General features: G+C 40.6%; 3 protein-coding genes and 1 long non-coding RNA gene across 18 annotated transcripts in view; 2 read left to right on the top strand and 2 right to left on the bottom strand.

Annotated features, from left to right (window-relative positions):
* Nucleotides 1–207: 207 nt before the first annotated feature.
* LOC135285295 (uncharacterized) lies at nucleotides 208–10,846 on the bottom strand. The gene is made up of 3 exons (XR_010350233.1): nucleotides 10,565–10,846; nucleotides 3,536–3,628; nucleotides 208–775 (listed from the first exon to the last, which is right to left on the bottom strand). It is a non-coding gene; the product is annotated as an uncharacterized LOC135285295 (long non-coding RNA).
* On the top strand, nucleotides 2,910–15,264 carry LOC135285281 (otoconin-90-like). Of its 2 annotated transcripts, XM_064397439.1 has the most exons (10): nucleotides 2,910–3,027; nucleotides 3,242–3,301; nucleotides 3,565–3,739; nucleotides 6,275–6,387; nucleotides 7,806–7,934; nucleotides 9,394–9,435; nucleotides 9,778–9,834; nucleotides 12,806–12,856; nucleotides 13,159–13,215; nucleotides 15,083–15,264. In XM_064397439.1, exons 1-10 carry the CDS (start codon nucleotides 2,928–2,930, stop codon nucleotides 15,238–15,240), a joined length of 942 nt encoding a protein of 313 aa, XP_064253509.1. In that variant the 5' UTR covers nucleotides 2,910–2,927; the 3' UTR covers nucleotides 15,241–15,264. The 2 variants fall into 2 exon arrangements, with proteins under 2 accessions (XP_064253509.1, XP_064253498.1); XM_064397428.1 differs by lacking the exons at nucleotides 2,910–3,027; nucleotides 3,242–3,301 and having other exon boundaries at nucleotides 3,308–3,739.
* Nucleotides 15,265–15,519: 255 nt separating this feature from the next.
* LOC135285287 (otoconin-90-like) lies at nucleotides 15,520–19,930 on the top strand. Of its 2 annotated transcripts, XM_064397449.1 has the most exons (4): nucleotides 15,520–15,679; nucleotides 17,278–17,452; nucleotides 18,452–18,558; nucleotides 19,039–19,930. In XM_064397449.1, exons 1-4 carry the CDS (start codon nucleotides 15,571–15,573, stop codon nucleotides 19,350–19,352), a joined length of 705 nt encoding a protein of 234 aa, XP_064253519.1. In that variant the 5' UTR covers nucleotides 15,520–15,570; the 3' UTR covers nucleotides 19,353–19,930. The 2 variants fall into 2 exon arrangements, 1 of the variants encoding a protein (XP_064253519.1); XR_010350230.1 differs by having other exon boundaries at nucleotides 15,588–15,679; nucleotides 16,239–19,107.
* Nucleotides 19,931–22,791: 2,861 nt separating this feature from the next.
* Nucleotides 22,792–27,256, bottom strand: part of EFR3A (EFR3 homolog A) — a 75,678-nt gene continuing 71,213 nt past the window's right edge. For 11 of the 13 annotated variants that reach the window (XM_064397325.1, XM_064397297.1, XM_064397336.1 and 8 more), the window contains 2 exons: nucleotides 26,956–27,005; nucleotides 22,792–23,958 (listed from right to left, as the gene is read on the bottom strand). In XM_064397325.1, the coding sequence (XP_064253395.1) occupies nucleotides 23,841–23,958; nucleotides 26,956–27,005 (168 nt within the window). In that variant the 3' untranslated portion in view covers nucleotides 22,792–23,840. Of the gene's footprint in view, nucleotides 25,782–26,955; nucleotides 27,006–27,256 lie in introns of all 13 variants that reach the window. The other 2 variants (XM_064397381.1, XM_064397373.1) reach the window with 2 other exon arrangements.

Raw genomic sequence — 27,256 nt, 5'->3', positions numbered from 1 at the left:
TTTATATTGATACTGCACTCAAAAATATCTGGACATTCATACATTTTTCTGACAAAACATTTGAAAAAAAAAATCCTCCAAAACTTAAAGGGCTGTGCAAGAGTGTTTAGTTTCATTCCCCTTAGCTAAATACAATCAGAACATGAATGTTTAAAGTGTTACCACGTTTAGGTTTGGGGAGGATTATTGATTTATATTTCTGTGGGATTTATTCTGCTGATCTCTGCTTTGAGACTGAAGCAAATATTTGTGCATGAAATAGTAGCCTTGAGAGGAATTAATGTGATTTACCATGAATAAATCAAATAGGTTGGGTTTGCTGCACCCTGACTTTTTCTGGCATAGTCGAGGTTTTTGCATCCCAAGGATTATAAGGAGAGCATCCATGCCCTGTATTAGGACATTTTAGTGAGCCATGGCTGAAAAAGACAACCGGAGGTGCACTGATGTTTTTTGATGGGCTTTATTTTATATAACATTTCAGAAAACTGTTGTCAGGTAGGAAAAACACAAATGAGGTCCAGAAACAATATTATATGTAACTGAACATTAAAATAAATTCCACGGATAAGGTGTACAATGGAAAAGCCCAAGAGCTGATGTATCATAAAAGCCTCCTCAAAACATACTGAATTTTTTAACAGGTTTTGGAGAAAGGTGAGACAAGTTGGCATCCCCAGGGTCTTCTGAGATTGAAAGGATTGATTTTTGTAGTGAAATCTTTCACTGCTGCCACAGGGAATGACATAGGACAGTATTTCCAAATACATGATACCTAAAGATGAAAAGAGAATAATTACTCCAGAAAGTATTTTCTCCTTATTCCTTACACCTCCCAATTTAATCAAAAATAAGCAATCTTGTTAGCTAACGTTGGTTCATTGATCTAGACTTGGTGACAATTAGAAAAGTTTTTCTTTGTAATTAGTGGATTAGAAGAGCCAATGATTTACCAAACTGCTGAACAGACATTCCTCTCCAGGGGAACTTCAAACATTTATGTGTTAATTGGGTGTACACAGTTCAGTTTGCTCAGAATAACTAATTGCAGGTGAAGGATAGTGGAGCAGTCACAGCTTCCAGTACCCCCGGAATATGGTTTTGTCAATTTTCTCCTCTGACTCATTTCAAATCTGTGGCATTTTCATGTTTTCCAAACATTTTGATGAAAGGACAAAATAATTAATGGCTCTTCGTCAACACTTAGTTTGAGCCAGTGTGTCAAACCTAGCTCCAGTTGCACTTGACAGAACCTGGCCCAGGTGATGTTTGTCATTGCTGAGGAAATACAGGCTTTAAGCCAGAAAATAAGGGTTAGATTTTCTTTAGCAAGCATGTGTACAAATATAGCGTTCAATGCTGATTTTTTGCAAGGCATGCCATTATTTTGCCTGAAGCTGAATTCCTCAGGGCAATGAAGCTTTCAACAGACTTGTTCCAGTTCTGTGAAAAGACCAGCGTTTATTTGGGAGACTTTTTCTGGTTTGTGGAAAGCAATTTGCTCCCCTTAGTCCTGCTACAGAGAAGGACACTTTTGACGGATTACTCTTTATCTAAAAGCTTCTCGTTGTGACCAAGAATTTCAGGAAAAAGAATAATACAGGAGGAAGCACCTCTTCCTGACTCACCCAATCCTTCCTCCATATTCTGCAACTGAACTTGAGATATTAATTGCTGGGAGGATTTGACTATTACCATGAAAATCTTGTTCACATCACAAAAGTTGTGGGCATCCTGGAAAGCACTTATATATGATCTTAAAAAAAATCCTATTTTTCCTAATTCTTTGTTAAACACAGAGTTAAGCCCCCTATCTAAAACTCCACTACTCTGCTTTACTCTTTTACATCTATATTTATTGCAGGAAAATGTAACAGATGAGCAAGAGAACTGTCAGCTCTTTCCCAGATTTTTTTTAGAGAAAAAGGACTGCTTTCCTAATGCCAGTTATTCTAAGACGTAAATTATGCCATGCATTTAGCACTATGGGGTTTTTCACTTTTAAATATATAGATTCTATATATAGATTCTATATAGCAAATATCCTTTACTTACTTTACTTTACTTTTAAAAAGCCAAAGTTAAATAAATCCAAAGTAATACACTGTTTTCTGAAATCATGCGGAGTTAAAAAACAAGTGAAAAATGGGAAGAGAGAGAACAAATATTATATTTTACTCTAATTCAGGATTTGGCCAACATTAAAAATGGAAGAGTTGAAAAGATACCAAATCTACCATGTCATCTTCAAAAGGAAGAAAAGATAATTAACTTAAAATATGAAGAGTTATAGGAAGAGAGACAATGAGAAAAAAGTCAATAGCCAAGATGGACTCAGAAAAACCAAATCACTTCAATAACCCAGCTTCACATTGTAGCACAGGGATACAGAGTATTTGGGGCATAGGTGGGCACTAAACCAATTTTATATAATTCTACTAATTTGTCCCAGAAAGGGCTACTGTTCAGATGGGAACAGGAAGAGCAGAGTTAACTCATCCTCAGCAGCAATACCTGTTCAACAGAGACTGGGTTTTGGCCTGAAGCGGGTGTGAATTACCAGTCCACACCAGTTCACACCAGTACAATTCTGGGCTTCCCAGGGTGGGGATGGAGCTGAGCAAGTACTTCATGTCTTTGATAAATCAGCTTACCAGTGTATGAAGATATTAAAAATGCCTGCAGAATGTCACAATGAAATATATATTGCTGGTTTATTGTTATCTTTTTGAGGTTTTTTTTTTGTTTGTTTTTTTCTTTGTTTTTTTTCTTTTTTTTGTTGTTTTTATTTTTTTAGTTTTAGGGGTTTCTTATTTTGTTTTGCCTTTTTTGTTTTGGGGCTTTTTTTGTTTGTTTGGGGTTTTTTTTGTTGCTTTTTGTTTGTTTGTTTTGGTTTGGTTTGGTTTTTTTGGTTTTTTTATGTTTAAATGTTTTTCTTCTCAAATTTATTTGCTGAGGTAGGTGGCCAAGAACGGGAGCCTCCAGCATTCCTGCCAGAGCTGCTTAACACACCTGAGAGATTCTTGAGTAAGAAAGGTTTAAGATTTACTTTCTGCAATATTGCATGGCAGTGGGAATCCTTGTACTCCAGAACCATCACAGAGAAGTTTAAGCAAATAGCTGGGAACTCATCTCAAAATGGTTTAACAACTGAAGTGAGACCAAGGGAAGTCTGGGGACAATTACTGTAATTTTTTATTTTTTTTTTAAGTAAGCATGGTTTGTTTATTTTTTCATTTAGACAATGCCACACTCTTCAATGGAGTCTTCCAAAATGTGGAAAGTGTTGCATTATTTTTTGGTACGTATCTGTTCCAGTTGTACTTTAGCTCTGAATAGAAATCCTGTGGGGTTGTTTTTGTATATTTACTAAGATGAAAGAGGGATTTTTGTGGATGCAGATCTCCCCAAGGACCACTGTAACACTGAGCACTGCTGAGTGCCAGGCACTGCCCGATGTCACTGCCTTGTCTGGGCTCTGTGCTCACACAAACGTCACCCGTGTGTCACCCACACCTGCCCCACCTTCACTCACCAGGTGTTTTATGGCTGTTCTCCTTCCAGACTGCCTGGGCTCTCACTTCACCTGGTTACAGTCCATCTTCACCAACTTCCCTGCCCTTCTCAACTTTGTGAACAAAATGAAGTGTGTTACTGGGTTTTGTCCCAGGGATTTTGAAGACTATGGCTGCTCTTGCCGGTTTGAGATGGAAGGGCTCCCCGTGGATGAAGCTGATGAGTAAGTCATAGCCATGAGAGGTCCTTTTCTGCCCTGACTGGCAGTAAATGCCCTCATGATCTGATTACCCAAAGCATAACACCTGTATAAATTAGTTAAAATCAGTAATAAAAAGACAGATTTATCTGGGGGTAAGTAAGACCCACACCATCTGGCTCCAGTGAGAGAAAATGTAATCTCAGGCCAGGACAATCAAATAGTTGTTTAATTATATCAGCAGGAGATGTGAAAGGAGATTCAAAGAGAAACAAGCTACATCCATGTGAAGGAAATGGGTTTTCCAACAATGCAATGTATTCATTCCCTGAGTGAAGACAGCAATGGCTCAGAAAGGGCTAAGCCTATAGATAGATGGAAATTAATCCATCCACTCTGCATCATGGGATGGCTGGGAAAATGGAGATCTAACCCTGCTACTGGAAACAAGCCATGGAACTTCTCTGTGAAAGGTTTTTTGAACAATTGTGATGACATCCTGAAACGGGAGCTTGAGTCAGTTCAATGATACCCAAGAGCTGAGCACCTGGGCTTTTGCTTCACTCAGTTTCATTTTAGTGCAGAGCAGCACAAACCCAGAAAATGCAGAAACATCCATCAGCAGGTTTGTCCTGAGAATGACCCACACAGGCAGTTTGTATTTACAAATTGTTTTGCAGCCCTGGGGTGAGGTTTCCCTACCAGCACAGAATTCCTACTGCCGTGTGCAGCAAACAGAGACTGATTATTGCTTTGCCACTGACAGAGATGTGCTCTTAGTTCAAGGGAGCCTCCAAACCTGTCTCTCCCAGAGACAGTTCCCAGGTGTTGCATTTTTTTTTTCATTGATTTTATTTCTTAGAAAATAGTTTTGCAAATCTTGGGGCTTGCCTGTGCCATTTCTGTTCCATAGAAAAGGACTCAGTGCCTCACAGCAGGTTTTTAAGGCATGGGAAAGTACTAGTGCCTGTAAGAGCAACCTTTTCCCATTTCCCAGAGTACCTCATTGTCATATCTAAATTAGGAGCCTCCATAAACTTTGTGAAAGAGAAGCAGGCCCAGAAGACAATCCATGTCTTGCAATGACAGGGAAACAATCCCTTCCCTGCTTGCAAAGGGAAACTAAGTGAATTTTTTGGATTAACTGTTACAGCAAATGTTGATGTAATCGTGAATCTCTAAACAAACAAGAAGTGCAGAGAGTTTGTGTGAGACTTCTTATGCAGTTAGAGGAGCTTTTAGATGCTAACACCTCACCACACCTCAGGGAGAGTCAGGAGAGTGTTGAGACATCACAAGTTAGGTGCTCAAAACCCTTTTCCTGATGGAGCTCACAGATTTCGGCCTCATCCCTGGAACAAGGGACAGAATTTGTGGTGCAGAGTATCCATCAGGCCTTTCTGCTAAATGCTATTTGCCCTCACCTTTTCTAGATACATTTCTTGGACTCCTTCTTTGCTTGTGAAGACAAGTAAAATATTGTGATAATTATTTATTGATACAATCAATGATTTAATATTAAATTCTTTCTACATGTAGGAGGTGAAGGAGTGCATGTGTAGCATGTATAGAAGGGCTCCCTAGAAAGGAGCTGGCAGCAGATGCTGGGTTTGGATATTTGTGTTGTCCTTGCCTTCAGCATTGTCCAGGACAAATGCAACTCAATAACAGAGCTGTGTTTTGAGTCCATTTCTCTGAAATGAGGGTATTTCGGTCTGAATTTAACAAGAAGACTGTTTAATCTATGTAACAATTTTTCTTGGGGTAAATGATGACTGTTTTACTTGGTGTTTCATTTAGAGCTGGTGTCAGTGCACAGAGATGTTGTGGAGATGATTTATCTGTACAAAGAACTGAAGAAAGGAGAGGACTGAAGAAGAGCTTGTTGGTTTAGTTGACTTTTTATTCCTACTCAAAGCTAAAGTGGCCCTGTAGGCAATTTGAGTTTGGCAGGACAGCAGAAGTGCAGGAAAACACAAGGTTTCTGACTGACTGTGATGTGTACTGGCAGGAGAAAACTTTTACTCCAGTGTGAGAAAAATATTATGTGGCCCTTTCCCATGGCTAAATAGTGCATTTCAATTGTGATTGTTGAATAGAAGTACAAGAAATAGAGGATAAAGCTGCATGTATTTATGTAGTCCCAATGAGACACAGGAATTCACATTGCAGAGCCATTAACCCTCCATGAGTGCCGGGTTCAGTTTAGTTCTCCAAATCCGCAGTGAGGAAGGCTGGGACTGGACTGGATCCAAGATCTCTGGGGCTGACTTGTGAGGCTTTACTTGTCAGTGAGCTGACAGTGCTGAGGGGAGGTATTTGTGCACTGGTAGTGGATTTCTTATATGAAGTGCCTGTAAAGTCCTTGCAAGCACCCAGGAAACACAGCAGGACTGAAATGTTGGTTACCCACAGCAGTCAGACCTGCTCCCACCATGGAGTTTTGCATGCAGCCATGGTTATCCTGCCACTCTGACTCAGGGAGAGGGAGCACTCGGCCTTTCTTTTGTCTGGGGATCCAACTGAATGGTTTGACCTCTCTGTTATTTCCTCTTCAAGATGCTGCTTCCAGCACCGCAAATGCTACGAGGAAGCGCTGGAGATGGAGTGCACGTGGGACCCGTCAAAGATTTCTGCAGATGTCAGCTGCTCTGCTAAAAACCTGACCTGTGGTGAGATTGACCTGTCAAAAGAGCTTGACACTGGAGCCTCACTGCCACCAGAAGTTTGTTCTGGTCTATCTACCAAAAGTCACAGACAAATTCATCAGAAACCCCCTCCACTTCCCAGAGCTGCTCCACCAGGCAGCCTCCTCCTGGGATTTCCCTTACTTTACAAGATCACTAAGCATTGCTTGAGATGTCTCCACACATCAGAATTGCAGCAGATGCTGAGGAGAGACCTGAAAAACAGTCTTCTGAGGCATCAAGGCCTGATTTTTCTGCACTTTGAGGGATCAAATTCATTGTTCAGAGGGTCACACACACTCCTTAGCTACAGCTCTATTACCAGTGAGGGCAGAAATCATGTGTTATAACAGGAGCTATTCCATGCAGTGCTGGTACAGGCCTGACAAGAGTGCAGTGGGGTTCTTTAATGCCTAATAACTTGTAATATAATTTTTCATCAAGTTTTGGCTCTCAGAAAAGACTATATGCTAGAACATGGTTTGAAGATACCAGCAAAGAAGAGCAGAATCTCCAGACTAATACCCTTACATCCTATTTAAGCAACAATCTGATCCAATTTCCATTTCTTATTTCAAATTAAAACTATTTTTGTTATTTAGGCCAATCTCTAATTGTCCAAGTGCATTTAAGCATTAATAATGCTTTTTAAGCTCTTTCTATATAGTCCCCATCACAAATCCAAAATAGAAGCTATGAAAAGTCAATGTTTCTTTAAACTCTGAAAGGTAGGAAATTTTGAAGAGATAAAATAATATTTCATGGGGAACTGTTTCATATCCTTTGTGTTAGGAGGAAATTTTTAACTTTGAGGGCAGTGAGGCACTGGCACAAGTTGCCCAGAGAAGTTGTGGATGCCTCATCCCTGGAAGAGTTCAAGGCCAGGCTGGATGGGGCTTTGAGCAACCTGGGATAGTGGAAGGTGTCCCTGCCATGGCAGGGAGGGAATGGCATGAGGTTTAACACACCTTCCAATCCAAGCTGTTCTAAGGTTCTCTGATCCTTTATAAGGAGCAAATCACACATCCAGGAAAGGCTTGGATTGTGGATTGTGACTTCGTGGAGTTAGGAGGAATATTTTGATGAAGTCTGTGAAATGTTAAACACAGTATCAGCTGGATTAAGTTTTCCATGGAAAAACTAGAGCCTTGCTCTGTAGTCCTCAATGCTCTGCAGACACAAGCAAAGAGGCAATAATTTATTGACAGCCACGCCAGGCTGCATCAACTGGTCTTTAAAACAAGAGTTGGACTATGAAACTTGTCCACGTTTTGCATGGAGAAGCACAGTATAAATAGGTTTGGACTAATGAAATACAGACACAAACCTTACAGGGAGGAAAAAGCAGAAGATGGAAAAGATTTTTCAATAGCGCCTTGTTTGGATTTTTGTTTTATTTCCAGAGTCTGTGGATCCCTGTGAACAGTTCCTCTGCACCTGTGACAAAGATGCCATTGAATGCTTTGTGAAAGCACAGATCAACTCCTCCTTGAATGGGCTGGATGTCTCCTCCTGCCCATCTCCAGTTACAGGTAATTGCAGGGATCTGAGCGACTGCCCCTCCTGCCAGATTTTCTGCTGGCACCAAATGTGACCCAACGAGAATGAAGCAGGAGCTGGGTGCTTTCCTGCCATAAATCTGGTCTCTGTTTCATGTGTCCTGTCCACCTACTGCTCCTTGGGTGAATACCAGGAGAGAAGGTGGTGGCAGACTGATTGCTGTCCTGGAGCAGGGCCAGGAGGGGTCTCTGAGATGGGGAGGGGGCTGGAGCCCATGAGGAAATAGGAGAAGGTTTGGGGGAGATCTTTTTGCAGTTCTCAGTACTGAGTGGGGTGTGGAGAGAAGATGCTGCCAGACTCTTCCAGGAGCTGCACAGGGTGCAAGGAACACCACTGCAACAGGGAAATTCCAGTTAGATGCGAAGAAATTTTTTTCTTCAGGAAGCTTCTGTCACCTGGAATGAATGAGTGATACTTGTGATGATGTCACTAGCAGGAAATGCTGGAAATATTGCTAACCCAAATCTTCCCTTGAACCATTCAAAAAGTGACTGGGAAAGCAAAAACAGGCTTGCTCTGGTCTGTCACTTGGCTTCCATTCTGGAAGGAAAAGCCCTGCTGAGGAGGAAGGGGAGGTTCATCCCTGTGGTCACACACTGTTCTGTGTTCTGTAGCTGAAATCACAGCCCTGCAAGACCAAGTGCCTGCCCCTGGGAGCAGGCCTGGATTAAAAACTTCATTCTTATGGATTGCAATCAGAGCATGGCAGAGGCAGGAGCTCTGGGTCCCCAAGCTTAGGGAGATGTGAGAAAAGCAGCATTGGCTTTTCTGATGTTTTGGGTCACAGTCCCAGCCTCCAGTGCTAAGGACAGACAGACAGACAGAGAGACACACACCTGTGTCACACTCTAAATGTGTGCACACCCTCCTGAATGCAGCAAGGGAGAAGAAAATGCCCCAGGAAGGTTTGCATCAAAGCCATTTAAGACAGCAGTCTTTCCCTGGGATCAGATATCTCTGATATGCAGTATGGTAGATCCAACACACTAAAAATAAAGGGGAAATTCATCTTTGCTAACAGGAAAATCATGCTGATTTTATCACTGGTGATAAAGAGATTCCATTTTGTTCACTGGATGCCTCTGCTAATTTTAGGTGCCTGATTATATTTCTTGATGAGGAGGAAAAAAAAAAGCAATTCTGAATGAAACATTTTAACATTTTCACTTAATGTTCACTCATGTTATAATACTTCTGTGTAGCTGTTCTGTCCAGCTCTGACTTTGGGAAAAAAATAACCCTATCTGATGAATCCATAGGCAAAGCATTTTAGTAGATTCTTTATTACAGTGAAAAATTGTGTGAAATGGGCATGTATTTGACTAAATCTTTAATAGGAATACATTCAATGGACTCCTGATTTGTGCTATTCGGATCAAACAGTGAAAAAAATCCCCTTCTCGCACTTTATGAGAGACCTTTATCTTTCAGAAACAACCAGCAAGAGAGAGCTGACAACACGACGCATGGAGGGTAGGTCACCTCTGTAATTCTCTGTCTGGAATGTATCAAATTGAGACCAACTTATACTCAGAAAAATAAGCTGAAGAAATAGAAATTTAAAGAATGCTGACTGACAGCTGATTTCTCTTGTTGAGGTTGAAACTCTTTGGGATTATTTTTTATTATTAAACTGTATGTAGCTCAAGAGAATTTAGTATAAGCAGGATATAAATACTAAAGTAATATTTTAATACTGCTGCTGTAATCATAATAATATTTAGAAATAAGTTCCTTTTTGACGACTCTGATCATGTTATTCCAGGATACAGTCTAGGGATCACCCTAAGCCACAAGTAAATTTTTTTTTTCCAGAATTGGTTCATCAAGGGATTGATGGAACACCAGCTGTGACTGCATCTGTGGAAGAAGGTTTGCAACTCAGAGTGACAAAAGCCCTGCTTGCAGCTCCCAAAATCTGAGAGGATATTTGCTTTCTTTCCACCCTTCTAAAAGGACTGATGTAAAACTAGATGTAATGTTTTGGTGATGGAGCTCAAGATTGAATGGGAAGGTGCAATTTTTCAATTTGTGCATGTAATGTGTTTAACCAGTGTTTACAGTGAGTTTCCCAAGGGCTACAACAAAACCTGTTTTCATCAAAACATCCTTTTCCCCCTGGGAACACAGGTTGGAGCAGGTGAGCTGTTTGGCAGAGATGGTCCAGCCACTGGACCCACAGCCAACTGCATATTTCTTGTCTTTAAAAGATATTGACTTAATTAAGATCAAGCAGCAGCATGAGGAACTTCTGAGCATGGTTGGTGCCAAAAAGCCACCAGTTTTTAGTTTATTTATTTGTACCAATGAAATCCAGGCTGAAACCTCCTCACTCTGCAGCCTCCTTGGTGTCTCTAAACCACAAGGCCAAGTGGTTCTCATGACAGTCTTTTTTTTTTCTGCTGCAATCAATGGCTGTGTTATGAGGAGTGGGTATTTGCAAACAGATTCTGACTGCTCCAGTGAGAGTCTGTTCTCTGGCCTGCATGGTAGCACTGCCACATGAGAGGCCAGGGACAGAAGCACCCAAAGCCCTCAGGGACACCTTGTGAGAGAGGGCCGAGATATGCAGTAGAGAGGGAGACCAGTCCTGGACTCTTACCCAGTTTAGCTGCTGCACTCTTGTTTTGTGGCTCCATCACACGCAAAGCCACTGCTGTTAAGGGAGAAGTGGCATCAGAGCTGTTTGGAGAATGGGCTGGCAGTGCTGGTGCACAGCTGCCTCAGTAGGAGCCAGAGTGTGCCCAGGTGTCCCAGGAGGCCAGTGGCATCTTGGCCTGTGTCGGCAGCAGTGTGACCAGCAGGACCAGGGCAGGGATCACCCCTCAGCATCATGAGGCTGCACCTTCAGTGCTGTGCTCAGTTCTGGGCCCCTCACTTTTAAAAGGACATTGAGGTGCTGGGGTGTGTCCAGAGAAGGGTAACAAGGCTTGTGAGAGGACTGGAGAACATTTTTTATGAGGAGTGGCTGAGGCAGATGGGTTTGTTTAGTATTGAGAAGAGCAGGCTCAGGGGAACCTCACTGTTCTCTAAAACCACCTGAGAGGAGGGTGTGGTGAGGTGGACATTGGCCTTTTCTACTGTGCCTGCAGGGAAACAATCAGAGAAATGTCCTTAAGATGAGGCAGGGGAGATTCAGATGAGATATTAATAAGAATTTTTTCACTGTTCAGGTGCTCAGACATTGGAATAGGCTGCCCAGGGAGGTGGTGGAGTCACCACCCCTGCAGGTGTTTAAGAGCACCTGGATTTGGTGCTGGGCAATGTGGTTTGGTGGTTCAGGGGTTACAGGGGCAGGGCTGGGCTGACAGCTGGGTTGGGGGATCTGAAAGTCTCCTCCTCTCCTGATGATTCCATGATTCTCTGTTCATAGACCCCATACCTGCCAAGCACAGAAGCAACATGCACTGGATATGAGCAACCAGGCCACTGCTTAACCCAGAAAATCACAGAGTGGTTTGTGTTGGAACCCTTAAGGATCATCTCATTCCAAAGCCCCTGCTGTGGGCAGGGACACTTTCCACTAGACCAGCTTGCACAGGGAGAGATGGAAAATTGGATTTTTTTGAGAACCTAAGAACTTGATTTCAAGCTTCAGTGTGCTCCTCTGTGTGTGCCATTGCTCTAAGTATGACTCTAGAATAATAAAAACCACATGGAATTTTTTTTTTGTTTTTAAAAACCAATGTTTCTGACATTTAAGGGTTTGTGGGTTTATTTGGTGTTTATATTTTTAAATAGCAGCACATGCACAAGTGTAAGTACCTGAAAAGGCTTTATGCTGAATGTAAGTGCTGGCTGTTCCTTCATAGCTCTCCTGTATTATCAAAGTAGTTCCTTACAATATTTTGCATTCTCACCTAGCAGCAGCTCCTGTGTTGGTTCATGTTTTCCTATCTGCTTCTGGGACACTTTGTAATAGAAAACAGAACTCCTGAAGGAATGAGAGCTCCTGTATTTGCACTTCTGAAGCAATCTTTTACTTCCTGAAAAAACAACTTCTCCTGCTCCCTATTGAGGCACAGTCCATCATAAGGTTCCAAGCATTACCAATGAACAAAAACCTGTATTAGGAATTTTAGAAAGCTGAAAACAATACAGATAATGTATCTAATCAGTCTTTGAAGGAAACATTTGGAGAACCACTTACTATTTAACCAGTTGTCTTCCTGTTTAAGCCCAAAGAATCTTCAACATTGACTAATGTGGAAGCTTCATTAAACCAAAGCTAAATATCACCGAGAAACTCATTCAGAGGCAAACAAGTTATTCTTCACATCACAACAGCCTAACAACACAGAAAAAAATGTGGAGATGATTTTTTAGATCATTTGATAGCTATTTTTATAATACATCAAAAGGCAGCTGACAAATGAAAATAATTTTATCAGGTAAAGAAAACAAGTTAGAGGTCAGAGAAGTATTTGGACTTATGGCTGCCCATCCATACCTGACTCTCAGTGCAGGCAAACACAAGATGTCCACAAGGAACCCAGCATCCTCTGTGCTCAACACTGGGATGCCAGACCTAACCCTGTTTAATCTATTTGTCTGTCAAATAGACTTAATATTGAATTTCCCAATTCAGCCATATTTACACTTCTTTCATAGAATCACAGAATCCTGTGTTAGTGCTATGCACATTATTTGCATGCAATGAGATTAATTTATGAGTATCATTTTGTCTGTAACCATCAATACACCACTGAGAAAAATAGGCAAATATCTCCCCATGATATGTCTGTACCTTCCTGTTTTCAGAAAAAGCTCTTTTCAGCAGCCTGACTGTTCATAACTGTGCTGGCAATGTCTTTCCTGAGTTTATATTTTCTATTTTCAACAGTGGTTTCTTTTGAGCCCCGTGACAGAGTCTTGGCAATTTCCAAAGCCAGAGGTAAGAGTCATTAAATTTGTTGACAAATTTGGCACTCTTGACTACAGGTGAAGATGGATTTTCATTTATGAAGCTCTCTGGTGTCACAGTCAAAAATCTTCAGCACAGGATTTCTGGATAATATTTCTTCTGCTGACTTGAACATCCTTCAGCAAAACACTTTGCTTCTCCTAATTACCATCTTAATAAATCCAGGCTGTTTGGTTAAAATTTATAATGCTTTAAGTCAAAGTAATTTCAAAAATGCATGGCAGAAATTCAGCTGGCAGGTCACTCCCATGATGTCTCTGGTTTTTGTACAGTTACCTCAAGGGACCACAGAGGCACAGCTCCTGCTGCCCCCATCCGCTCAATAAAAGGTCAGTGACCCTCAGTTTTCCTCTTTCTTTGACTGACACAGCAATTCTTCATCTAAAAGCATCACAGTTAAAACTCTGTGCATGGTAGCAGCAGGGCTGCCAGAGAATCAAATTTAGATCAGGGTCAGATAGCAGATACACAAACAATAAAACCTGGCTGAGAAGCATGAGCTGCTCCTTGCCTCCAGCCACTCATTTGCACTCCTCATCCAAGTCTTTCTGAAAGAGGTTTAATGATATAATGGTTGTTTCTGTAAATTACATTCACAGCATTTGCTGCCAGAAGGGTTTATTTTGATTTTGCCTCCTCCTTTATTACAGATAATTTCATGGAACTCTCTCCAGTCTAAAACCTGTTCCAGCTCTTGCAGGTGTCTGTGCTTTGAGCACAGCCTCACCAGTAGGCACAGCTGGAAATGGAGCACCGTGGTGGATCTGGAAGTTTCCTCTGGCCCCTTTTGTATAGAAATGATTATCCAGGCAGGCTGAAATCCACCAGAAAAATGTCAGAGAAAACTGCATATAGAAAGTAGAAAGCAGTCATTTTTTGTCTCTGATTACACTGTCTGAAAAATATCCCTGTCTCCCACCCCAATGAATTCAGCATTGCTGTACTAAGCACTGGTCAAAATCACTAAATGCTCTCCTACATTAATTTGAATGTACCAGAAAATCTGTGTATAGCAGGTCTGCATGGCCCCCAGGAGTTTATTTGTGATATCTATTCTTAGCTAAGCGTAGAATTTCCCAAACTCTGGTTTTATTTTTTTTTACATCCAGCAGGAATCACTTTCATTTCAACATTCCACTCCCAAAGAAAGTAGCATAAAATGTGCACCTTGCTGAGATTTCAAAACAAGTGTGTGACTACTGATCCCTTTCTGCCACCTTTCATGGGCGTTGCTGTGTTCTTAGCAGTACTTTAATTTCTTTTAATCTGTTCTCTTATCCTCTGACAGGTTATTTTCAACACATACTAAAACCAGAACATCAGAGGGACAGGCTTAATGAATTTGAGTTTAGTCCAATCAAGAAATTCAGCCAAAGAATTCAAAAGGAAAGCTTTAAAAATATGAAAACACATGCCCATTAGTATTTTAAATACATTTATTTTGTGAAATGCCACATTGTTCACATTGACATTTAGAAAAGAATATTAATCCATCCGATAAGTGTTTTCATTCACAAATTAGTTTATTTTAAAAAGGTTTTAAAAGAATAATATTTTAAGTACCTCCAAATTCAACAAAACTTTCCTGATCTACAATAAAGTGTCAGATAATCTAAAGACAAATATCAGATTAATTTTTAGGATAAAGAATCTCCTGAAAAGAATTATTTTTCAACTTATTTTCCCTCAGTATTTCCTTGTAAACCCAGTAAACCCTTCAGTCACCCAGCTCTGCATCAATCAAATAATTTCCTTCTTTCACTGATGTTACTCTCAGTTATAGAAACTTCAGGTGAACAGATGCTTTTAAGGAAATTTACTCAGCAAATGACATCTCACCTCTACTTTATCTCTCAGTACAGCTGACTAAGCAGCAAACAACATGATTTTTAGCACCTGCAAAGCTCTTTGTCTCAGTACATAAAAAAAAATTTTAAAAAACCCCCCAAACAATCAGCAGTTAAATTGATCATAGTTAACAACAGTCCTTTTTTAGTGAAAGGCAAGAGATGTGCATAAATGACCAGTGTGGATACTCTGCTTTTTCAATTTTCCTCTTAGATACTCCTTCTCTATAACCATCAATTCACACTCATTCTGCCTGAGGATATTACTCTCACCAGCTATCTAAAATTAAAATCTTTTATGCTGTTTATTTTCTGTTTCTTTTTCTCTTTCTTTTTTCTGCTTATTCAGAAGAAGATGGATTTATGGAAGCTTTGGCCTCAGTGGAAGAGATAACCACCTCCCCAGCCTCATGCCCAGGAGACAGTAACTCAATGCAAGTCAAAATTGTCCCCACCAACAAAAGTCCTGCAGGCACACCTGCAAGGACAAAAGGAAAAGGCAAGTGAAAAATGAATTATACTTTTTCTAATTTGGAGCACTCCCCTATTCCTGTTTATGGCTATCTGAGGAGTCAGCATTTCTCATGGATATGTAGAATGAAACGATTTTGTTATTTAAATCTGGAGGTTGCATACAATACAGGATGAATAGCACTGACTGCCCTGGAAAGGGCAGCTCACTGCCACCTGGCCAGGAAAGCTTAACTAAACACCAATAAACAGCCTTCCACTAAGAATGAACATGTTTTAGAAGACTGCAGTTGATAATAGTTTAGAACATGCACTTTTGGACACACTTCTGAAATAAGAGTTATTCTACCTTCACAAGCCTAATCTATGCTTTTGTCTTCTCCAGAGACAAGCCCTGCAAGGGGTGGCCTGAGCACAGCTTCCTCTGGCATAGCTCTGGACCTGGGACAGTCTGAAAGAAGACCTGCAGAAAAAGGTAAATAAAGGGCTTTTTTCCCATTACATCTGATGAAATATTCAGCAACCTCTGTATTAAAAGCAGGTATGTATTACATATAAATATTAGAGTTATTTTAAACCAATTAGACAAGCACACATGTATTGGTATCTAGAAGAACAGGAGGTGGAGACATCTGCAAAAGCTTTCATCACTTCAACCTCTTCTGCCAGTATCCTGTCAGTAACACTTATAAAAACCACTAATTATTAGCTTGTAAGGAATTTTTTTTCATTTAGTGCAGTATCTAAAATGAGCTCAGGGAATGATTCTCCCTGCTTTTGTTTGCTGGAAGTAATTTAATCACACCTTTAAGTTACTTTGTTTTATAAGCAGCAGCAATAGGAATTTTCCTGCTCTTCATTCTGACCTTTTGCCACAGTCTTTTCTGTGAAGAAAAAGTCTGCCAGTCAGACTTTTTCTCACCATTTCTGATTCTGTTCCAATTCCTGCTCAGGAATCCCAGAGATCCTAAGACATTTCAGACCTGTCATGGCTATAAATCCACACTCAAGGACTGTCCCATCCATCTTTTTAGGCTTCCCAATGGAGAGAGGCAGCCCTGGAACTGGAAAAGAGCAGAAGAATCAACCCTACCTTTCACCAAACTGGAAAATACAATTTTAAATACCAGCTTTTAGAGGGCACAGATCAGTTCTCTGAACTGTGGTTTATTCTGGGAATTAACATGAATGAATCAAGACCCAAGAGGCACATGGGCAGAATTTCCTGTTGGAAACAGTAATCCAGGATTGACCTTGACAGGAGCAGGGAATCAGTCTAGAGCTGCAGAGGGAAAAATGGGATTACTTGTGGGAGAAGGGAGGATGCAGAGGGAACAGAAGCCCTCTCTCTCCCTCATTCTCCTGCATCAGCCTCTTACATCCTTCTCCCAGCAAAGTTCCAGAACAGGCTCCTTTGATGTCTTTTTCCTAATATGGAACACTCTGTTCTTTCAAATCTTAGGAATAATTCCCATAATATCAGTTCTTCCTGAGTAGAGGGAGCCACAGAGACATTAGGATTGGCATTTGGTGATGTCAAACCCTCAGCAGCACAATAGCCATTACAACAGATCACTCCTGCATTTGGTCTAGGGGCACTACAGCTCAAACTGGACTATATTTCAAATGAGAACAAAAAAAAATAGTTTCCTTCAGCAAAACATGGTCATTGCCCAGCTATCACTGTGGAAGCACAAGAGGTTAGGACTGTATTTTCCAAATCAACAAGACAGAAACCACTGAATACTCAGCTGAGTTTGAATATTCCAAATGAAAAATTTACCTTTGAAAGATTACAAAGGACTGCTAAATATTCTCACTGCAGTCCAATTTGACTTGTATGTTCTGTCTTCATAGGATTCTCTCTCCCCTTTAAATTACCTTGCCCTTTTGCTGTCTTGCTCCGTCAGCAGTACTCTAAGAGCCATAATTCATGGACTGAAGCAGTAATTTACAGGTGGTAAAGTGTTGTCCTTTCAAAGTTTCTCATAGCTCTGGAAACACTTCTATCTTCACAAGAGAGCCCTCAAGCAGTGAAAACATGATGTGACAAATAACAACTTTGCTTTGTAGTGTGTGAGCGACTGACCTTTCTGCAGGAGAGAGGACATGGAAGAGTGGAGAGGGAGCTGCCCCAGCTTGGAGAAATGCTGTTCTGCTTAACTGAGCGGTGCCCAGAGGAATTTGAGTCTTATGGCTGCTATTGTGGCCAAGAGGGAAGAGGTGAACCCGCCGATGCACTGGACAGGTGTGGGCTCCTCTGTATGTGCCATTAACTGTGGGTGTTACTTGGTGCCCATGGACCAAGGAAGATCACTACATCATTTTCTGGGCATTCTACAGCTTTGTAGCAGTAGTCAAGTCACATTCTGGAGGAAAACATCCACTCAAATACATAAAACACAAAATACTCTAATGTGACTAAACCACATTCTATTGTTGTGCCAATATGTTGGAGAGGACTTACTAGCTCCAAATAAGAAAGGAGAATGATGGGGGAAAGTCAAGCAGAAGAAGAAGTATATCAAAGGGAAAAGGGATAAGGATATGGGTCACTTGGCTAAGAGGTGGCTTGGAAAGTGACTTTTGAAGAGAAGAATTAACACCCACCCAGGGCACAGTGTCCTCCAGAAGGGAGCAGAGCTGGAGCAAAGTTCTGCCAGAGCTGCAGCCAAGAGCCAGCAGGGCTGACCATGAGGGGCAATGCAGAGAATTCCACAAATAAAAACACCTCTGGGAGTGTTTTATTCATAGCTAAAAATCTCCTCCTCTGGGGACGTTCATAACAGTTGGGGCACATCAGGTCCAAGTAGAGCACACACCTTTTTCCTGCACTCACACACAAACAAGGCAGCCCAGGCATCAAAACTTGGATTAGATGATGGCATGATCTGGGTATCATGATGCAGTTTCCAGATTTCCAGCCAAGATTTGAACACTGGGAGATACTTCTCATGGAAAACTAGGTCATGGTTGCAATTGCAATTGTACCTTAAAATTAAAACACACCCCTGTTAAACACATGACATGAAAAGAATGAGGAAGCGGAGAGTGAAAGTAGGAACAAATATAGGAAGTAGGAACAACTTAGGTTGATTTTTGTTCTTTATATAAAAAAAAATTCCAGGGTATGAAAACCAAATTTTTTTCGTTTTAATGGGCATTGAAAATAAAGACAAATAATTGTGAGAGTTATGGGATTCAGGAAGAGTAAGTATTTTCTATTTACTTCTACTGTTTATTTTAGATGCTGCTTCTCTCATCACTGCTGTATGGAGCAAGTTAAGAAACTTGGATGTCATGCAGAAAGAAATCTGAGATCTGAAGTTGTATGTTTTGATCACACACCAAAATGTAAGCTTGTGTGAGAGGAAATTCTCATGTCCTGATGACAGTGTATCAACATGATAGACTGAGTGACACTATGACAGAGCTGCTAGAGCTGAATATGGAGACACAAATGGAGCTTACAAAAAATTAGCAATGTTTACTATAAACTTGAACTTTTTTCCCTAGTTGAGACAAAGTTTATTACACTGCTGTGTATGTGACAAGGTCAGGCTGAGAAAATTACATTCAGACATTTTATAATTATGGTCAGAAGTCAGCTATTTGTGTCTTTACATTCACAAATTCAACTAAAGCCAGCAGAACCTTCCACTGCCCAGCGCCTTGGTGTCAGGCTTTTGTTTAGGTTATTAACGGTGACTTTGGAGACTAAAATTCATGGCAGATTCGAAAATTTTATTTTCAAAAGCTCATCAACCCACGGCAGATTATACATGAAGTAAGTTCAACAGCTTTCAAACATGAATGGTGAACCTTCTCTTTCAGGCGTTGGCTGGAGCACGTGTGAGAAGCTCCTTTGCGCCTGCGACACGGCCGCGGCCGAGTGCATGGCTTCTGCCTTCTTCAACCAGAGCCTGAAGCTGCCCCACGGGCAGGGCTGCCGAGAGGAGAAGCTCTCCTGCCCAGGGGCTCCTGCTGAAAGGCCTCCCACAGGCACACAAACAGCAACAGGGGCTTCCAGCTCCCAGGAGAGCAGCGAGGAGGAAGGAGCCCTGCGGGGCGGATTGCGAAGAGCCAAGAGAGGGACGCAGCATCCCATGGGGAGCTCCAGAGCTGGGGGACAACACCAGGGCAGATAACCCTGGGGGCAGATAGCCCTGGGAGCAGATAGCCCTGGGGGCAGATAACCACCCACCTCCTGCTTGGGAAGGGGCAGGACAGCAGCCAGGCACTGAGTACCTGCCCTCCTTATCCTCTACACGCTGCTTCACTCTCTCCAGCACACAAATGACATAATCATAGTCTAGGATTAGGTGTTAGGCTGTATTAACTCCTTACTGTGGGGAGGTCAGCACTATGGAGCATCTGTCTAGGTTAGACATTACCTTAAATAATCATTGGACAGTGTTCTATATAATTTCACTTGATTTTTTTAAATGTAAAAACTGTTAACGGTGCACTTGGTTTAGACTGGATCTTGCTGATGGTGGCCAAGTATTCCAGATTTTTAATTAAAACCTGCAACTACTCCAACTCCCTCTGCAGACATTTTTCCTTTACGGAGCTTAGCAGGAAACACCCAGGAGCAAAGCTAAAGTAATTACATGAAAGTTCCTTCGTTCATTCCTGTCTATAGCTGCGTGTGACTCCCTTCTGAAGGCAACAGAAGGTCCAAAATGCTGGACAGAGCCTCCTCTTAGGGAAGCCTCTCCCCTCCCTGAGGCCAAAGTTAAGGACATGAGCAGGAAATGTTACTCGTTATTGCTCGTCCGTGCTGGGGGTGATGAAGTCACAATGTGCAGTCCAAGGGTGATCAAAAGAGACTTCAGCACCTTGGAATGGCTGATCAGGAAATGTGGATCATTTTTTCCCCTATTCTTGCAGGAACAGACAGACTCAGTCTATCAATACCTGGCTCCACGGCGGGGGTCAGAGCCAGAATTTGGGTTTTTTTGGGTAATAGGATGATCAGCACAACACCAGACCTGTTTGTGTCAGATGGGATTCATATTTCTCACATGGGCAGGAGGGTCTTTGCTCATGAGCTATCAGGGCTGACTGACAGGCTTTAAAACAGACTTGAAGGGAGAGAAGTGTAACATCAGGCCATGACAAACCTCTAAAGTGCCCTTCCAACCCAGCCCATTCTATGATTCTGTGACTCACCAACACTTCCTAGAACAAAAAATGATGCTACAAACTTCCCAGTGATTCATTCAGCTGCTCTGAAAGGTCTGGATTTCTTCTCCACCCTCTTGTTCTACAGGGCTGAACTGTGTCACCAGCATTTCTGCTGCCTGTATTCTTCCAGACCCTGCAGCAGTCCACTAAACCCCAGCATGTGATCCTGTGTGAACTGAACAGTGTGAGAAGAGCAGGTGAAAATGCCTGTGAATGCTCTTGGATGAAGCAGTTTATATTAGATAAACTTCTGGCTGGTGATATGCCCCCTGCAGTATTTTTCCTACATTAAAAGTGTAAAGGATCACTACAGTGCAAAAACACCCCAAACAAATAAAACCCTAAACAAACAAACACACAAAAAACCAAACATTACCACCCCCCCACCAAAGCACAAACAAACAAACAAATCCCACCACACAAACTCCCAAAGTAAACCCTGAAGGTATTTAGTCACGTGAATCCCTCTGGATCCCAGTGGCTACATCTTCAGCCCTCCTGAAAAAGCCAAAAGAACAAAAAGACTTTCTTTGAGGGAAGGCAGAGGTCAAACAAGTGATGTGAGAAATTCTATTTGCAGACAAGATTTTAATTAACTGCCCCTTTATGCTGTTCAGAAAGAGGACATCTCAGAACTGAAGCAAAATGCTAAAACTGCAAAATGTCCATTTTTGTCTTATGCTGAGGATGAGATCTGCATTACACTGCAGCTTTTATTATAGGGATGAAAAATTATTTTACATTTCACAGAATTTATAAATAAGTATTGCAATGAGAAAGTGAGACAAATAATGAGCTGAAATGTGGAAAACTGGCCTGTAGGCAGGTGAATAAATTGCACTGAAGAGTAACAATAACATCAGTTCATCTCTTTCACAAGAGTGGTGCTGCTGCTCTGAACACTGCACCTTAAAATAAACTCCCATTCCTTTCTGCTAATTATTACTACCTTCATGGTTATGCAAACATTCACTCAACTATGCTGAATTTTCTGACTGCAGAGATAGGGATGGATCATTTAACGAATCAGGTAGAAGAGAAATAACAAAATAAATACGTTTTTGTTCAGGCAGTGTTGTCATTAATTCCTTTGAGTTTTTTTTCCCCAGTAACTCCATTTCAGGAAGAGTTTAACACCCAAGTTGTGTCCTAATTACTACCACATGAATTGTGATGATAAAATGAGGTCTTAAATAATCTAGTCACGATTAATTACATTTATTCATAATCAGAGATCAGTGCTAAAACAATTTTAAAAATGACAAGCGGATCAAAATTTAGCATAACTTTTTTCTTTCTTCTCTCATTGTCATAGTCACTTTACACCATATTTTTCATAGATTTGGAGCACAGCTGGCCAAAACCTGTTTCCCAAAAGCAAACAATTAATTTATTAACAACTAATTACAAATATTTCCTACTTCAATATTTTAACTTTTTAATAATTGAATTCTCTGCCTGTCCCATGGACACCGACACCTTTCATTAGACCAAATGAAAAAGCTCTAAAGCTTTTTCCAAGCTCAAAGCCCCTGCCAACCTGGGAGCTCAAAACCCCTTCCAACCTGGCCATAAACACTTCCAGGGATGTGGCATCCACAGCTCCTGTGGGCAGCCCGTGCCAGTGCCTCACCACCCTCACAGGAAAGAACTTCTTCCTGATATCTGATCTAAACCTAGTCTTTCAATTTGGAGCCATTCTTCCTTGTCTTATCACTGCATGCCCTTCCCAAAGCCCCTCTTCAGCTCTCCTGAATCCCCTTTAGGTACTTCAAAGTGCTATAAAGTCTCCCCAGAGCCAGGGGAAATCATGTTCCTCCAGGATGAACAGCTCCAACTCCATCTGTCTCCACAGCAGGGATGCTCCAGCCCCTGGACCTCCTTTGGACAAGCCAGCTTCTTGTTTTAGGGGCTCCAGAGAGGGATGCAGGATCTCAGGGGTGTCTCCCAAGGTCAGAGTAGAGGGGGACAATCCCCTCCCTTGCCCTGCTGCCCATGGGGCACTGGGTGCAGCCCAGGACATGTTTGGTTTCTGGGCTGCCAGAGCACATTGCTGGGACATGTTGAGCTTCTCTCCCACCAACACCCCCAGGTCCTCCCCAGGGCTGCTCTCAATCCCTTTCTCCCAGCCTGTGTTTGTGCTTGGGATTGCCCTGACCCCAGGCGCAGGACCTTGCACTTGGCCTTGTTGTACCTCACAAGATTCCCACAGCCCCACCTCTCAAGCCTGTCCAGGTTTAATAGTAAATAAATGTAGTAGTTTAATAAAAATGCAATGCTGTAATGTCTGAAAAAAACAAATGGGTGTGCAAACTGAGGGCTATTCTAAATGCTACAAAATTAGTAATTGATATATAAATTGTGAGCAGTAAAAATTAACTGACACTTTAGAAAAGATTAATTTTTAAATTTTGGTTTATTTTATTGCTTAAATATAGATTGCACAGTGTGTTCTTACATTTATTGAAACTGGTTCATTACATACAGTACAGAATATATTACCATTGGAACAACAGACAAATTAGCCCTACTCTGATTTTGGACAACAGGCTATTTCTACCTTTTAGTATGACCATGAATTTAATTTATCTTAAAGTGACTCACTACCAAAAGCTATATTTTTTTCAAGATGACATAATAGGAAAGAGAACCCCAAGCAACAGCTGAAATACATTTAAACTGGGTACCAATTATAACCATTAAGACAGTGCTCAGTGTGTTGCAGATAACATAGGGCCAGTTTGCAAGTTCTGCAGCTTGTCTGAAGAACATAAAGAGAAGTGAAACAAAACAGCTTTGTACTGTACAACAAACAGCATTCTTAATTCTTTTGGTTTCATTCATTGGCTCATATAACAGTAAGTACCAAACCAATACATTTTACAGTCACTCCCATCTCCCATGTGTCTAGAAAGGCCAGAGTGAACCAATTATCAACTTACAGACTCCCTGAATTTCCATAAAGGAAGAAATTAAATATCATGTGAACACACAGGGTGTTACAAACTCTCCACTTCCTGCACTACACCTGCACAACACCTGCATTTTCCAAACTGAACATTGGAAACACAGAAACCTACCATCACCATAAAGGAAAAATACTTCATCAACAGAAGAGAAAATGAAATGCTGAATCTAGTTTTTTCACATGCAGCATTCATGCAACAGAATTCAATCACAGAAACAATCCTGTATTTACAGCACAGTCTCCATACTGCACAAGTGCAAACAGAAGTACATTCTGTATTATTTAGACTCCTTCTTTTTGTACAAAAGTGCCAAGTGTTATTCTTAAAAAAATGACAGAGTGGGTAGGTTTTTTACATTGTATCCCTATGTTGGATTTACTTTTTAAAAAATTACAGTCTTTATACAGGCCAAAAACTATTAGTCTTACCTTAAAAAAAAAGAAAAAAAAAAGTGAAAACTAAAAGCTAGAGTCCTATTTATGTGTAGACTGTGGTCTGATCAGGCTGATACGCTGCAGCAGTAAAAATCACAACGGAATGCTGTAGATAAGGGGCTGTTTCGTCATCCACTAACAGCTGTGATTGCACTGTTAAACTGAAAAGAAGGTCTCAATTACCTTTTGAGCTTTGTGAATGCTTTCTGAAACTCTCAGCATGTCATCTCATAGGTTTAAGTAGCTGATATTTCTCTGTGTCATGCCACATCAGGCCTTTAAATGTATTCCAGTACAATACTGGACTACTGTTCAAAAAACTTAAAATCCTTTTTACAGTGGGTTTGCAAATGCTCCAAACAGTCAGCAAATTAGCAGGGCTAATAATCCTTCAGATCTTGAGTTATGTAATCAAAGATTAATTTAGGTTGGGACTTCAAAAGTCATCTAAACCAAGCTTCTGCTCAAAGCAGACCTAACTGAAGTTACTTTCTTTATGATCACTGTTCATCCAAAACACTCAATTAAATGTCTACATTTATTATAGATATTTGAGAGCATTCATTCATGTTTGCACTGCCCCTGTCAGATTCAGACAGACTAAGGGACTTCAAACTTACTATTCATGGCATTAATGAATGCTGATTTTCTTTTTTTTGCTGGCAGGATTTAGTGAGTCATAAAGACAGCCTTGATAATTATCATCAAATGTCCATGATTTACTCTATCAGTTTTACTTTATTTACATTTGAATAGTATATGTTCAGATACATAAACCTATGAAATTTACCTTAAAGGTTCGAGAAATGAAACAAAAACAAACACAGAGATGCGTCTCTAAAAATGCTTTTGCTTGAAAATATATGTAATAAATTCTTGATCTTTAAATGGTTTGAGTTTACTTTCAATTTCTAAAATATCACTAAAAAGCTATTATAAACTACAGAGAAATGTCTCACAGAATATAGTTTTAGTATTTATGATTTAAAATGCCCTCAGTTTATTTTCTGCTATACTAAATATATCTCTCCTGTATTTATACTAAAGCAGACAGTAAAATACTACAGTGTTTTCAAAAGTACAGTCTGTAAACCATACATCTTAAGACATGAAATATATTGCACAATTCCGTGCTTCAAGAGGAGATTTCTCCTCTCTTATGCAAAGCTTAAGATTTAACTTTTAGCAAGAAACACAGTACATATACTGGTTATAGCTATCTAAAAAGCATGTTATGTGATGCATCAAAATATACTTAACAAGTGCCCATTAATTCAGTGACTGTATTTGAAGACATGTAAGGTATTGGTTTTTCCATCTATTCCAAACCAAACAAGTTGAGCATCTGTGACAGCAGGAACAAGAGGGAGTTCAGGCAGGGCTCCCCTGGTTACACTGAATGAGATGAAGCAAGCCAAAAGCATTCTAGTTTGACACAGAATTGAGGTGGAGAGGAGTAAAAAAACCAAACAACCAACAAAACAACCAACGAAAAAATAAACAACCCAAAGAAACAAACCAAACCAAAAAAAGGCTTTTCAGTTACAATATCTCAAATCAAAGGAATTTGAAGAAATACAAATTCCTAGAGTAACTGAAATATTTACCTATATGGCAAGACAAGTTTTAAATCTGACTTTTACATGTAGTCAAATATGAAAATGAACAAACATGGTCTGTGAAAAACCTAACTCAAAATATATTACAGAATAGAAAAATTCAAGACAGTTTCATGAATTTGGCTAAAGAAATCTGTATTTGGCTCATGTCCATCATTATATTAAAGTTAGATACAATAAACAATAAAATTTGAAAACTCATCTTGTTCTTTCTATTGTACTCTACTCTAAATAATGTCCAGCAGACTTCAGAAGACACTTAATACACACAAAGATCTGGAAACTTCATCTCATAGACTGGAACAGAATGGTAATGAGCATGTCCAGCAGTAATGGTCATCGCTCCTGAGGGGCTAGGCGGAGGACTGTGTGAGAAGCACAACCAATATACAGAATTTACAGTTATATGGATTGCTTTTATATAAATTTACACACTTACAGGAGAGAAACAACATTAAACAACCCCCCCATATATATATATATATACACACCAACAGTATAGCATAAAATAATAAAATACCAACAGCATTTTATCCTAGTCCTGAAGTTCTAATCAAATTATCATGCCCTGAGGATTTTTATATTCTTGCCTGTACCATCAATTTCACTGTTACAGAACTATCAAAATGCATCTTACTGCTAATAAATACTATTTATCCTGCATAATGATGTGCACAACTCTCTATAATAACACCATGTACTACTTGGGGTGCTCAATATCTAATTACTTTCTCAACCAGATGCAGCATTGGGAAAACAACAGCATCCTGCAATACTACCGATAGACACAGAGATATTGTAAGACACAATGAATGGTTTCTGGGTATTCTCCGTTATCAGGAAGATTCAAAGAAGTAAGAAAATATAAAAGTACTCTTTTTCAGTGCACTGGTTTTGGCTTGGAAAATTTTTTTTTTTACAGGAGTTGGTACAGGGCTGTGTTTTGGATTTGTGCTGGCAACAGTGTTGATAACACAGGGATGTTTTTGTTACTGCTGAGCAGAGCTTGCACATAGTCAAGGTCTTTTCTGCTCATCACACTGCTGGGCCAGGGTGTAGGCTGCAGGTGGGCAGGAAGTTGGGAGGGGACCCCAACTGACCCATGGTATAACCCATATCATATGGTGTCAATGCTCAGTAGCAACAGCTTTAAGGAAAGAAGTAGGAAAAAAGGGACATTCAGAGTGATGCCATTTGCCTTCCCAAAGAGTCCTGCTTAGCTAGAGATGGCTCAACACCTGCCTGCCCATGGGAAATGAATGAATTTCTAATTTTGAATTGCTGCATGTGTGACTTTTGCTATTAAATTGTTCTTATCTCAACCCAGGGTTTTTCTCACTTTTACCGTTCCAATTCTCTTCCTCATCCTTCTGAGGAGGGCTAAGCCAGTGGCTGCATAGGGCTACATTGGGCCTATCAGGGATAAACCACAGCTTTCAGTTAAGGCAATTATTTTCTGCCTATTACCATCTGAAAATAGCCATAAGTGCTATATAAGTCATTTTTCAGGAATGATATTCTCCTTGCATAAAGCCTTACCGGATGGTGAGTTCCAGTATCTGTGCCAGTCTATCGTGAAGCAAGTTTGCCTAGGGAAAAAAAAATTAAAATTGAATTATTAACTCCTAGATATTGAATTGGGCTACAATGGGTGTGCCAGGTCATACTCAGGTGAGTGTTCCACACTGCCACATTTCTTAATTTCCTTCTCACTGCTGCAAGGATTCTGAGCCTTAAAGATGTATTTGAGATTGTGTCAGCCTGTCCTGGGGTGCCAAGAATTATATAGCAAAGTCTGCTGTTGCAGACAGTTCAACAAATCTGAAATACATTTAGTTAC

The sequence above is a fragment of the Passer domesticus genome, chromosome 1, assembly GCF_036417665.1.
Source record: "Passer domesticus isolate bPasDom1 chromosome 1, bPasDom1.hap1, whole genome shotgun sequence".
Classification (NCBI taxonomy): domain Eukaryota; kingdom Metazoa; phylum Chordata; class Aves; order Passeriformes; family Passeridae; genus Passer; species Passer domesticus.
This window is presented reverse-complemented; position numbering and strand designations above follow the sequence as displayed.